A 13,737-nucleotide genomic window follows, 5' to 3' on the forward strand; every position below is an offset into this window, starting at 1 on the left:
CTACAATCCCGTAACTTTCCAGTGATTAATGTGGTCCGATATTGTACTGTGTCTCTGTCAATCTTCCTGCTTTCTCTGTTTTCTCCTTTGTTGGCTTAAAGCTTCTGTGCTACAAAAGTACTGCAGGAAAATCCCTCGAGAAGTCTGCCGATCCTTGGACCCACTCCTCTCTCAGTTCTTTCTCCTTTCAAGCAGAGATCAAAAATTAAGAGTGTGGCTGCTGCTACTGTGTCTGCTGCTCTTGCTGTCCGGGCCAGGTAGACATAAACTTTAAAAGGAATGTTTTTTAGCTTGGCTTAAGAAAGTTCAAGTTCACACAAGAATAACTGGTCCCTGGCAAGGTTGTGAAATCAGCTCTTTCACACTAGTGTGGTAAAGTCATTAGAATATGTCCAAGGCTCCCATGCCCTGTTTTTAGCTTACCTCCAGACTGTCACTCTGAGCCTTGGTGAGTAATTCTACCATTCTATTCCTCATGACGCCTGTTTTACAGTTCAGTTAGTAAATTAACTGTAAATAACATTTGTGTTGCATGGGTGACAAAGAATAATCTGTATTGTCGAGGAACTTTTCGATGCTTGAAAACAACTTTCTGAGTTCCATCTAAGTCTTTACTGTATTGCTTTTTATAAAGGCTTGCTTAAGAGTAAAAATTTTGACAAGTTTTTCAATCATCCATTCATATCAGTAAAATATTTTTGATTTTGCAATAATGTGTACATTTATGTTTTAAATTACATAGATATCCTAATGTACTAATAAATTATGTACATTATAAAGCAAACACAAACCCAGAAAATTAAAAAAGATAAGAAAAAGATTAAATAAACACTATTTCCCAATTACTTGTTATTTTACTTTATCAATGGTAAAAAAAAAAAAGTAAATTCTTCTCACACTCTAGTGGGTTGTCTTGTGCATCCCCTGAAGTGTGCAACGTCCACTTTGTGGACTTGTTGTTTAGGCATAATTCCTACATCATTTATCCTTGACTTTTCTTAAGGGTTTTGGGGTTCCCAATGGTCCCAGCCAACTCGAACTTTGTGTGGTCACCTAGCTTGTTTATGGGGTCTTTTTAAACACTTGCTAGACTCTCCGAACCTGGTGTCTACCACTCGCTCTTGGATGCCCTGCTCACCACACCTGTTGCTAAGCCTCCTCTGCAGGCTGTTGGACCCTCCAGGAAGTCCCTAAGTGCTCTGGAGTTGCCAAAGAGCAAGAGGTATTGTCCGAGTGTGGTGCACGGTTGGCACTTAGGACTCACAAGAAACCAGCTTCTCTTTCAAAGCATGTTTCTGTTGTCTGCACACTTGAAGCAGCGTGCCTATTCTGGTCTTTGACACGAGGTCACCAACCCCAAATCCTACTGATTTCACCCCTTTGCAGAACTAAGCTCCACCCTGGTCCTGCTGATGGTTTTTGTGCAAGTCCACCGTAGTAAGTGAAGGTTTCCTCACCATCATCAAGTGCCCTTCTAATATGCATGGTGCTGTTTGTGTTGTGTTGTGAACCTCCAAGGGAGGCACCATCGCTCCAAATAGCCAGCTGGAGAAGAAACAAGATATTCTGGCTTAAAACATCTATCCGGGTGAATTATTTGCAACATTTCCTTGAGTGAGTAAGCGGCGTGTTGGGCTGCAAGGGTGCTCCAGGAACAAAGAGCTGCTATTCTTCAAAACTCACTTGTAATGAATAAAATCAAACAACTGGTATGCAGTCCAGCAAATCACTATTTTAAAAATTATTTGCTGTCTAGGACCTTTGTTCCAGAGCTGATTCTGTTCAGTGCACAGGACTGTTTGTTCTCATTTCCTGACCGCAGCTACATTAACTCTTGCTTAAGTGGGAAGCTGCAAAGGCAGAAGTCTATTTGGTTATTTTACAGGGCAGTATGTATTAAATTGTGCTAAGGAAGAAATAATTTGTGGGGTTTTATTTGCATTTTCACTAGAATTAGACTCTTCTAGAGATAAGGCCCAATTATAAGTAGAGCTGAGATCCACTTGATGTAGAATCTTCTTCTGAGTAACAAGAATTAGTTCTTTCCTCCTGTTTATGGATTCCAAGGTGACCTCAGTCACTAGGAAAGGCTAAAGTATCCCTAATCTTGGGGAGGGGAAATAGAAGTTTATTAGGCACAAACAGTCTTAAGTTGTATCAAAATTTCTAATGTTGTGGTATATCTACTTCAGAAAGAACAAAAAGGAATATTAACAGAATTGTAGTGATATATCACAACTTTGAATACTAATTTTATTTTTTCCACTGGAAAACCTTTTATTTTGCCACTAGAAAACCTTTTTATGTACTCATTAAAAGAGAAAACCTCTCCAGGAGTTCTGATACCTGTTTGTGCACTACTGGTGAAGCCCAGGCCATGCTGCCAGCAAGACTTTGTTCTTTAGATGTAATGTTTATTTGGTGATACTTTAGTAGAGCTAATAATGGTGGTGAAAATGAATTCTCTGACTTCCCTTTTTTTTCTTCCTTCACTCACTAATGTGTGTTGTTTATGGCATAATCTGCAAGTAAAGGCAGATTATTACATGAATGGAAACTTTCTTCTCTATGTTTATCCGTCATTTGCTCACCATATGAGGAGAAATTGTCCTTATTTTGAAGATTTTTCTTTGGAGATGCACTCACTCACTCCTGCTAGAAAGCTGAGATTCCCAAAGTGGCTCCATTTGGTTGCTGTCACTTACACGTAAATGGGACTGTCTGTTGGGAAAGGCAGGAAACAGTGGAGAACTTCTTTCCTTCTTCCATAGTTAAAGTCTAGTTTTGGAGGGTTTTAATCTGTTTTGCTCTTCCGACTGACAGAGCTGGAGAGAGATGTGCCAGGGAGCCAGAAGGTATACTGGGAGTACAGAGACCATATAAGGCTTCTTAAAAGACCATATCAGTATTGGATCCAGGTTGAATTGGTTGAAATAAATAAACATGGATTATTAGGGGGTTTTAAAGGTAATTTTTAAACGTGTGAAAAATGAATTTTCTCTTAAGCCATTGCAATAGCCAGGTTACCCTGGTTCATAATGTCATAAAGGAAGGATATAATTTTCAGGCTGTTAGGGACACCCCAAATAGGTTATGATCTGAAATTTGGGAAATGTGATGTAGCAGTACGGTTAGTCCAGAGAATGTTATGCATAAACTGCGTTTCCTTAAAAGGATTTTTCCCAAAATAGCTGGTGTTGATCTGGAGATGTCATACAACATATGAGGGTAATTATTTCTGGTTTCCATATTCTCATCCTTAGTCCCAAGCTGCCAGCACTGGTAAGGAAGAAGAGGTTACCAGTAGATGGAGCCAAAGAAATGAAGCTTTGTGCTGTCTCGTCCTAGTAAATAAAGGAGGACGACCTTTATTGTATGGCTTGAGAAACATGTATGAAAAGGACATAAAAGAAGATAAATGTAGTGTCAGTGAATTTCTCATTGAATTTCAACAAAGATCAAGCAACACTAATCAATTATGTCAGAAAAAATAATAGATTTGAGAGAAATATACCCGTTAAGTGTGAGAAACTAGGTATTAAAATGTCTTTGCATTACAATCCATCTAATTACATATGTACACAAATGTAATGTGAAACGTTATTTTAAATGGCAGCTCACTTCTTCCCACAATTAAACAGTTGATAAAGAAGGAGAGCTGAAATCTAATGTCCCATACACTCATCAATAGGTGAGTATATGACAGTATATAGTAGACTGTCTTGTTCAAAGAAAAAGTTGGCTTAACCATGAAAGCCAAGTAAATAAACTGCTTTGGAGTTTGTGTTTTTTGGCTCTATCTTGTATAACTTCCATGAAAAGGTAATGAATCTATTTTACCAAGGTACCTTGGGCTTCTTTGCGTTATCTCTGGGGAAAAACTCAAGAAGATTATAGCTATAACAAAAACTGTGTGTTGATTTTGTTCTGCAGTAAGGGTGCTCCAGAAATATTTCCCTTTTATCACTTTCACTTCACCATCTGCTCCAAAAAGCTGTCTGTTTTAAACTGCTCTGTACTGGGTAGCTGCCAGAGAACTTGACCTTTTTCTGACTTAGTAACTGGCCTGAAATTGTGCTGGACATCCACACGTTTTCTTCCCCACCAGACTCTTCAGTAATGGCCTTTTTTGGATTTATAACAACCATGCAATCTTTCACTAAACTAAGTGTTTCATCCTGATGGCAACAGAGATAACCTTAAGTTTATGGAGCTTTTATGTTTTTTTACAAATAACACATATGCAGGAAAGGAAATGATGTATGTAATATCTTTCATGTCTAAGAATTGGAGCTCTTATTTTATTGCCTTAAAAATAATTGCAAGGCTGAAGCACTGTGAAATTTTGGGAAACGCCAGCAGGAATGAGTGTTGACATGACTTTTGGTTTATCTTCCTGATACTATGTCACATACAATTAGTTTAGAAAAAGGATAGTTTGGCCTTGTGAGATGAGCACTGGTGTTAACTGAGAGAAACTTATTCTCAAAGACGCTTTGAGTTGTTTCTGTTAGAGCACTGCTTACAGAAGGGTTACATACTCCCTCCCCGTAACTTGATATGGAAATAACCTCCACCCAGATTAACTTCTCTGCTCTTTGTTTCTCTATTTTGCGTTTCTTCTTTCTTGCATGTTACTGGAGCACTGCTAGGTTAGCATGAAAAGGAAACTCTGACTGAGACCATGGATTTGTAGTAGGGGTGGGAACACTGGTCAGCACCAGTGTTTGTCGTCTTCTATTTCTCTATTGTTACACCAGAAAACCCTTGCAAAAAAGGCATATGTATTTCCCCTGTTCATAGAGTTTTGTCATAATTCTCATACCTACCTTTTTCTGGTATCCTGTATATAGGCACAACTGTCATGTATTTTAATACTGGACAAAATACATCATGTGATTTGTATGACTTAAGCAGCAAAGCTTAAATATTGTGCTGCAAAGCTTTGGAGGAACATCTGTGCAACAGTTTACTTACAGGGTTTTTATGGCAGACAAGTCATCCTTTCCTTACTTTGAAGGTGCAAAGTTTCATTAATACAAATGTTTTTGAAAAGTTTGTATTAAAAAAGTCCTTTTTTATTTTTTCCCTCTTTAGTGCTATGCAAAACATTGTGTATATAATTTGTAAGGCATTTGTTCAGGTTTCTGGAGTATGCTCATTGTCTGCTTGGGGTTAAAAGAGAGCCATCAGGCAGCAACATGTAGTGCAAGGGAAGTCTTATTTTTGTTAAACCATTTTGGCTTTAGAAGACATAAAGCAGAATCAAGGCTATCATATTGTACTTGGTTGTACCAGAAACCATTTTTTTTCTTTTTTTTGGTTGTGTGTGTCTTGGTTTTGTTTTTCTCTTGAACCTGCTTGGGAGAGAAGCTTGAGTTAGCTTTTCTAAAGTTTGTTGAAGAAATTCTGGGTGGCATTATATAGGAGTTTCAATAGAAGGATGGTGGTAGGTTTAGGCGGCATCTATAGCCACAGATCATGAGTTTTTCTTTTCCGTTTTTTTTTTTCTCTTTCCTTTTTTTTCTTTTTCAGGGGCAAGAGTGGGGGGATGGAGAGGCAGAGCGTCAAAACCTCTAAAGACATTCAGAAGGATTTTCCAGTGCAAATTTCTTAAAATATTCTGAAATGTGTTCAGCCTAGTCTCTGAAAAACTGCTGCTTATTTCATGGGTGATCTGGACCCACGTACACCCACACAGGAGGAGGAATTATTACTTTTTCTAGAGTTTTTTTTTTTGCCAGTTTCCACAATGTTTTTGTTGATCAGGAGAGGGTAAGTCTAGGGAGCCTTTTGTGAACTCAGGATAAAGTTTGCACTGGCACCGGAACCCTATGTGTGTCCCCAGGCTTCAGACTGGCTCCCCAGAAAGTTGTGCTTTCCATATATGTACTCACTCTGATAGAAAAAGGCTGCACTGTGTGATAGGAGTTGTTCTCCATGGAACAACAGCGTCTGTTATGTGCAAGCTAGCATATGTAAAAGATAGAGAGGCATCTTTGGCTTGCTTCTTTGCCATGAATCTTTCTGGGACTGTTTTTGCAATCTGTTTCCCTTGCAACTCACTTCCAGAATTATTTTGACTAATCTTCCTATAGCTTGTTAATCAAACTTCTCGTAGGTTTTCAGGATGCAAGACTGAGTCTATCAGACTCATGTTTCACCATTCCTTCATTCTTGCACTGCTAAAAGTCCTTGCCCAAAGCCTGACAGCAGAGCATTCCCATCTTGCATGGATGTGACTCTTGGTTGCATTAGTTTTCATCATGGAAAACTTTCACATTTGCTGTAAGTATTCATCAGCTGGAGAAGGAGTTGTTCAGAATTATGAAACAGAGTTAAAATGTTAATACTAGAGACAGAAGGTAGGTGTGTCATTAATAATAGTACAAGTGTTCTGATATCAAAATGTTCTTGACCTGAGACTGACCAGTGAGTGTCAGCTGGAAAGTCTGAGAAAGTACTCACATGGAACTTGGTAAATACATAAGGTTTATCATTCCTCCCTCGGTTTCCTAGTAATGGCACTGAAAAGCAGGTGGGAGCTCTCCTCCGTAACCTGTTAATGTCCTTGAATTTCAGTACATATTTTTGTCTCTTCAAATCATGTAGTTTCTAGATAGTGAAACTTGGGTCATCATTTTACAATATCCTAGTGAGTTACAAAATATTAGTGGAGCTAATTGTGGGTATTGTACAGCCACTTTGTAGAAGGTAAGTGTGCTTCTGAAAAGATCCATCGCTATATTTATAAAGATGGATAAAAATAATTGGAATTTGAGTGTTTCTTAGTGTAGAAGAACATGAAGTAAAATGTTGAGGAATTAATTTTGCAGCATGAATTTGAAGTTGAGCATTTCAAAGGTTGAACCTCTCATGAGGGAGACTCTGCTGAAGGAGCAGCATGTCTTTGAAAGGAAGACAAAGATGCATATATCTTTCTACAGAGAACACTGCATGTGCACTCTCAGGCAACTGTGACTGGAGGCTGTAGTTCAAGAAATATGGTGGCGGCTTGAGTTTATTCAACTCTTGCTTGAAAGAACCAGACACAGGGTACAAAGGATGTTCAAGACCTGTCAGAAGTTTTGCCCTGAGGCCAGCATGATCCTCTCTGTCAGAGTAATGGCTTCAAGATTTTCCCTTGAGAAGCTTTTTGCCAAAATAGGCTCCTGGCACATAAGCTGCCGGAGGTGATAAAAAAAAAATCACAGGTAGTTTATACCTGGGTTTATAATTGTCTTTTAGTTTGGGGTCATTAGGATTTCACTGAATTTCTAAATGAAGTGTCTCCAATAATCTATTGCTTCAGGAGATCCCTATATGGGCCATTCACTTAAGAGTTGGACTCAGTGGTCCTTGTGGATCCCTTCCAACTCAGAATATACTATGAACTAGCATGCCACATCATTCACAAGCCTTAGAAATAAACCACAAAAATAGCAATAGTGAGTTTCCAATCAGCATTACAATCAACCTTGTGGACATGTGGTCAGTCTGCTTCCTCACCACCTTCTACCTGCAGGGTACTCTTTTTGATTGTCTTAAATCTATTTTTGCTTTTCAAGGAGCCTCTTCTGTACAAGACACCTGCTGACTCAGCAGGATTTCCTTATTTATGATAGATGATTTGTATTATTTATGATTTATGTGTTCCAGACAAAGGCAGTAAAGAGGTGCTAGACTGAAAAAGCAATCTGACAAGCAGTGATGAGTCTCTTGGATGGAGAAGGAGGAAACTTTCTTTTTTTAGCACCAGTAGTGTTAATGAGGAATTCTTAAAGTTGCAGTGGGGCTCTGGCCTGGAATGGGTTTGATGGGTTATGTGTCAAATATACTCAACAGTACAGAAGGGCATTTCTGTAACTATGAAATTGCAGACAAATTTTTTTCATAGTGGAAGCCAAACCCAAACTACCTTGTCATCTTTGACTACTGAGCTGATACTTCACATCAGAGGATGTTTCCCTATCCTTTTTCTTTCAGTCTGCAATAGCACTTTTATGCAGTGTATCTCCACTGCCTCAAAATCTGCTGTAATAAAGAATTGTATCCTAGGCCTTTAAGAAGACTAATGTGTACTGTCAGGGCCTCCATTTGCACTATACAAATGTCTTTAAATAATTTTCAGCATCTGAACATAACAAAATGCAGGGTCTCACTTTGTGCTTCACTAGGCTTGTGCACACTTCGTATAGAAAATCCATCAGTGTAAGTTCAACAAAGATACCTCTGGTACCAAAAGCCTACAATCACAATAGCTGTTACTCATTAAACTGAGCATTCAGATATATTCTCTAAACTGTGAACAATATTTTTTATCCCTTACCCAGAAGAAGATTCAAAATACATGAATTATTTACCCTGTAAATCTAGAGACAAAAAAAATCAAGGTTATGAACTTGTGTTTTGGCCTCATGTTGTGTTCAAGTTCTTGCATGTTGTATGGGCAAGGCCATATTGTACATGTGCAGCACTTGTAAAGTAAAAATAGGTCATGGATTTTTACTTTATGAACTTGGCACAATCTGTGATTCTGTGAATGACCCCAGTGAAATACGCATGGTGCACGTGTGCTGTAAATTTCTTTTCCTTCAATAGAGGAAAGAATACAAGGCTTCTAGTGTGTTAAGTGATGGGTTTTCAAATTGTGCAAAATATGTATTTGGAATGGTTTGGGCTGTATTTTGCAACATTGTTGAGTTAATTTCCTGTTTTTGTGGTCCTTTTAGTTTGCAAATGACCTTCATTAGCAATTATTCCTCTACTTTGAATATTTAAAATGAAAATATTTTTTTCAGCTTCCCAAAAGCAAGTGAGAAATGAAATATTTTCCTGTTGGCAGCATAATTAGTGGCTACTTACACTCTACATGAATTGTGATTAAGTTCAGTTTTCATCATGTGTGTTTTTAAAGAGCTAAAAGAGTTCTGCTAGCCCTTAAAATATAAAAGCAGCTGTAAACTACTCTAAAGAGACAATATAAAATACTGTGCATGTTGTTTAATGAATAAAGAAACTTACAACTCTTTTGAAATATTTAATTGTTTGGGGCAGCACTGGCCTATAGAACAATATTACATTTAATTCAGTCACTTTTAGATTGATGATTTTTATTAAGATGTACAAGTATAATCTGCCTATATGAGTATTTGCCTAGTTTCCAAGGGGAAAAAAAAAGGTATTGAAAATGTATGTGAGTGTACTAAATTTACAGCAAGGGTTCTACTTTAACCTGTATCATGTTGACATTTACTTATTTTAAATGGAAATCGTGAAAGGATTTAGTTGACTGTATTGACTTCTGGCAGACATTACTCAAGTGTCAAGTGTCCAGTTGTTAAAAAACAGTTTGTTGGTGATGACAGAGCAGTGGGTGCCGCTTTGTTGCAGCAGGGTGAGGGACTATCTCTCCACATCTCCATTTCACAAATTCTCTTGTTCTAGCAAGAGGCATTTTATTTATTCTTCCCTCATTTCTGAACAGTGATTCCCTGGAAGCCACCCAGCCCGCTGCTTTTACGGCCACCCCAGCGAGGAGCGTGCCTGCTTGCCAGGACAACGTGGATGCGAGACCTGCTCCCGCCAACACCACATCTGCTGCAGCCCTCAAGCCAGTGGGACCCCTGGGTTCTGCCAAGGGCTGGCAGCCTCCAAACCAAGCAGGTAACTTTCAAAGAGGCTTTTTCTTGTTTGCTTAAAGACCCCTGGATAGCTCAGGAAAACACTTCACCTTGGGTGTAAAAATAACAGACTTCAAATAGCCATTTGTGGGTTTTGAGTACAGGCCAGTTTGCTTACAAAGAGGATAAGAAAAACCAATGTAACTATTTTAGTAAAGCAATAGCCCTTGTAAGTAGCCTCAAAGATGTAATTGGTTTCACAAACAAGCAAAATCAGATGTCTCTGACCTCTATTAAAAGCATTTATACCAATCAATTATATATATATGCACCTCACAGCTTCAACTTGGTGCTTCCAGTGTGACTGTAAATTCAACCGTATTCCATGCTGTTTCAGGGTTGGGAATATCAACAGACATGTTTTCCAAGCAATCTTTTCAGAAGTAGAAGTTAATTTAAAAAAAAAAGATAAAAGAAAAAAGATTAAAACATTAGAGTGTTTACGTATTTGACATCTGTAGGTTTTATTTGAGCAGGGTGCCAGATTATTGCATCAGTTTGTGTTACAGAGATTTGTGTAAAGGTTCTTCCAAGGGCAATTGACATAGGTACTACTTTTGAATGTAGCTTGGTGATTCTTACCCCTTTAAACCCAGACCAGAAAGTCTTATGTCTGGAAAGCGTGCTGTTTTCTTTATGAACACTCCTATGTTATAAACATATCTGTATTAAGATGTGTAATGTGTAACTGTGTAACTGTTTTTGTAATGTTACATGAAGTAGTAATTTGGGATAATCTTTTAGTCTGAATAACTCTTTGGTGGTGAACTAAGCTTGAGTGGTAATTTCCAAGGATCTGGGAAATCTGTATTACTAATTAAGCTTTAACCTCAGATTTTTCTTGCTAATGTGAGATGAATAGTCCTGATTCTCTTTCCGACAGGATCTAATATGCTAAACAGCTCTGTTTGTTTGCTTTTGTTCTACTGTTAAGGATTTTCCCCCTTTAAAAGTATATCCAATCCTGAAAAGAAACTAGAGAACTCCTGGCATAAAAATAAAGCAAAAACATAGGGTGTTAATGCGGTGTGTTTTATAATGGCTTTGGTACTTCTGGCTAAATTACTGTTGAGGTTGGTAAAAAAATAGATGTATTTTGGTTGGGACATGCAGTTCTGCTAGCCAGCCTCAAGATGGCAATGTACTGTCATTGCTGTACTTCCCTGTCAAATAGCAAGTCTATTTTTAAGGGCAAGGTAAAGAATTTTTAAATTTAATATTTAAATTTAGATCACTTTAATTCTAGCATTGTTTAACTTCTTTGAGTTAGCTATCGTTGTAGGGGTAAAAACCCCAAAGAAAACAACAACAAGAGCCCCAACTCTTTTTGAAGTTGCATTTTCGGTAGTGTGTGTGTGTAAGACAAATGTTTGTGGGAATATGATAGTCCTGCATTTTTGTTAAGTCACTGATTGTGCTCCATGTTTGACATAACTTCGTCTCACCAAGTGATGAATTATTTTACCTGCTCAGAAATCACTTATCAGCTTGGGGTATTGGTAGTACTACACCCATTTTCAGTATATTGGTAGGTGTTTCACTGCTAAATCCTGCTAGCATACTGTAGTATTAATAGTAGTCAGTTGTTTGAAACAGACTTTTTTTTTTTTTGAGACGTACGCAAGAAAGAGAAAGATTTAAAGGGACTAATTAAACTGTGCTTGATTCCATACTACTTTGAAAATCTATGTCCATGCTCTTGGATAATGTGAAAAACTGTTTTTTCACATTAGAGATACCAAGTAAGTAAATGAGGGGGAAAGCCAGACAGAGAATTTTTATGTTCCAAAATAACTTACAGAAAGTTTAGGAAAGTCATATCAATAGAGAAGCTGGTGGAAGGAAATGGTCATGAGGACCTCAGCTTTATGCTGTCTTGCTGTAGGGTCCTGAGATGGACTGCTTAATTTCTGAAGAAACAAAGTTGTTATCTCTCCCTGAAAATATTGGGGGAACCAGAAATAAAAGCCGTAGGAGAAACAGGCATTGAAAACATTGAAAAAATTTTAGACAAAAAACCGCCTTGATTTCAAGTTGAAGTCTGCCTTACGAAATAATTAGAAGGAAGATATAATCTTATGTAAATGTATATTATATGCTATTAGTAGCAGAAGTATATTGGGAGTATAGTTTTGTAGCTCTGATACCACTCACCCTTCTAATGAATACTGTATATAATATCAAGTTGTTTCCATAGCAAAGCAAGCGTGTCACAGGATTTTGTTGGTGTCTGGGGAAGCTGTAAGCTGCTGATTGATTGTGTGGCATGAATATTACCAGTGATTTCATTAAGTTGTCTGACTACACAGATATGTCATTTGGTAGACAGCATCTTTTTGATTATTAGCTGGAATCTCCCTTTCTTGGATAGGCCATCAGAGAATACCCCTTTTTTGTTGTTTTGTTTGTTTGTTTGTTTGTTTGTTTGTTTTCTATTAAAAGTAGTATGGTGCTTTTTTTTTTTTTTTTTTTTTTTGCTACTATGAAAGTAAGAGAGGTTTTATTCTTCTTTGGAACAAATTCTTGATGTTACAGGATTCCTAGTGGTTTGGTAGAGGAAATGAGGGATGGCTGCTTCATGCATTACTTTAAGGCTTGAGTAAGAAGCTGGATAAGCAGGATAAAAGCCTGGCTTGACAAATGAACAAAGCAAGCCTGATCTCTGGCACACTGGGTGCACAAGGAGTTGAGCAGGTGGGGCTGGCACACAGTGCAGGGGTGGTTATCTGTCTGTACAATGATTTCCAAATAACGCATTTGCTATCAGCCTCTCTTAACTGTGTTGTTGATTTTTTTCTGTTGTTGAAATAAGTAAAATTGTGGCTGTTGCTGTGTGTTAAATGTACAGACTAGAATTTATAATAGTTCTCACTTCATTTTTTTCGAGCTATGAAGCTCTACTCACCCACCAAAAGCAGAAGGTTTTTACAAGATTATATTAAATTACAAAAAAGAAATTACCCAGAGCATCCTAGCTACATTGCAATGAGTTATTCTACTCTTTGATAACTATTACTCTACACTTCTGTAACATTGATCACTACCCCCAAGGAACCCCAAAGCATTTTCTGGTCCTGGGCAGGGATACGTTGCTTGCACAGGAATGGCTTTCACTCGCCACTGCCATGCAGTCACTTTTTGGGTGAAACATAACAGCTGCTTGTCAGCATGCTTTAACACTCACGGCATCTTGAAAGGAAGTGAATAGCACCGAGGCTAATTGAAACTGCCGGGATAATTTAAGAAAGTATAATTGCCCGGCAAACACAGCTACACAAGTTGGAGTTAAGTCCACGAGACGAATTGTTGTCATGGAAAAAAGTGTAGCAGGATCTGTGATGGTCAGAAGAGGTCAGGACTTGCAGTGTTACATTTCTCACATGAAATTGCCTTCTCTTTCCTGGCATTTTCAAAACGCTGTCGTTGGAGGATGAACTGCTGGGGCAGTGGGGACGAGAGAGACTCTGTGCCGGGCACAGCACTGCCAGCACTGCATCCTGCCTTCCAGTACAGGTGCTGTGCAGGCAGCTTGCTTGCTGGGGTCCGGTGGGATGGCAGGGGTCCCATGGGGAACTGTTACAGCTGGTGACCAGAAAGGCTGGTTTGCTTCTTGGAAAGAAGGGTTTCATTGTAATTGATGCCCTTTGTTCCTCCTAGGCTTCGCAGTTGAGTTAGGAGGATGAGATGGGGAAGGTTTGCGATAGAAGTGTTCAAAGCTTACATTTTAAGTGACCGTTTACTGACATGTGACAGTTTCCTTATTCCCAGGGTCTCTCTCAGGCTGATATCACTGAGATATATAATCCCCTTCCAGTAGAGCTGCTAAGGAATGTCAGCATATCCTGCAATACCCACAACTGTCAGTTGCCTAATCCTGAGCCAGCACATGTGTTAAGCACATGCTCCCTTCAGCAGAGGGAACACACTTGGAAGCTGACTGCAAGCACAGAAAAATTGCTCCCCAGGCATCTTTGTTTTAAAAATTCTGCTATTGCCTTGAAGTTGTTTTCATGTATTTGGTAGCCTTGCATTTACCTCCTCTGGAGTTATCTTT

At 38.5% G+C, this 13,737-nt stretch overlaps 1 protein-coding gene across 5 annotated transcripts in view; it reads left to right on the forward strand.

Moving 5' to 3' along the window:
- PDLIM5 (PDZ and LIM domain 5) overlaps positions 1-13,737 on the forward strand; it is a 127,459-nt gene that overhangs the window by 90,556 nt on the left and 23,166 nt on the right. For all 5 annotated transcript variants that reach the window (XM_017822241.1, XM_017822240.1, XM_017822239.1 and 2 more), the window contains one exon: positions 9,488-9,666. In XM_017822241.1, the coding sequence (XP_017677730.1) occupies positions 9,488-9,666 (179 nt within the window). The remainder of the gene's footprint in view (positions 1-9,487; positions 9,667-13,737) is intronic.

Source organism: Lepidothrix coronata, unplaced genomic scaffold (assembly GCF_001604755.1).
Source record: "Lepidothrix coronata isolate B3197 unplaced genomic scaffold, Lepidothrix_coronata-1.0 Scaffold96, whole genome shotgun sequence".
In the NCBI taxonomy this organism is placed as follows: Eukaryota; Metazoa; Chordata; class Aves; order Passeriformes; family Pipridae; genus Lepidothrix; species Lepidothrix coronata.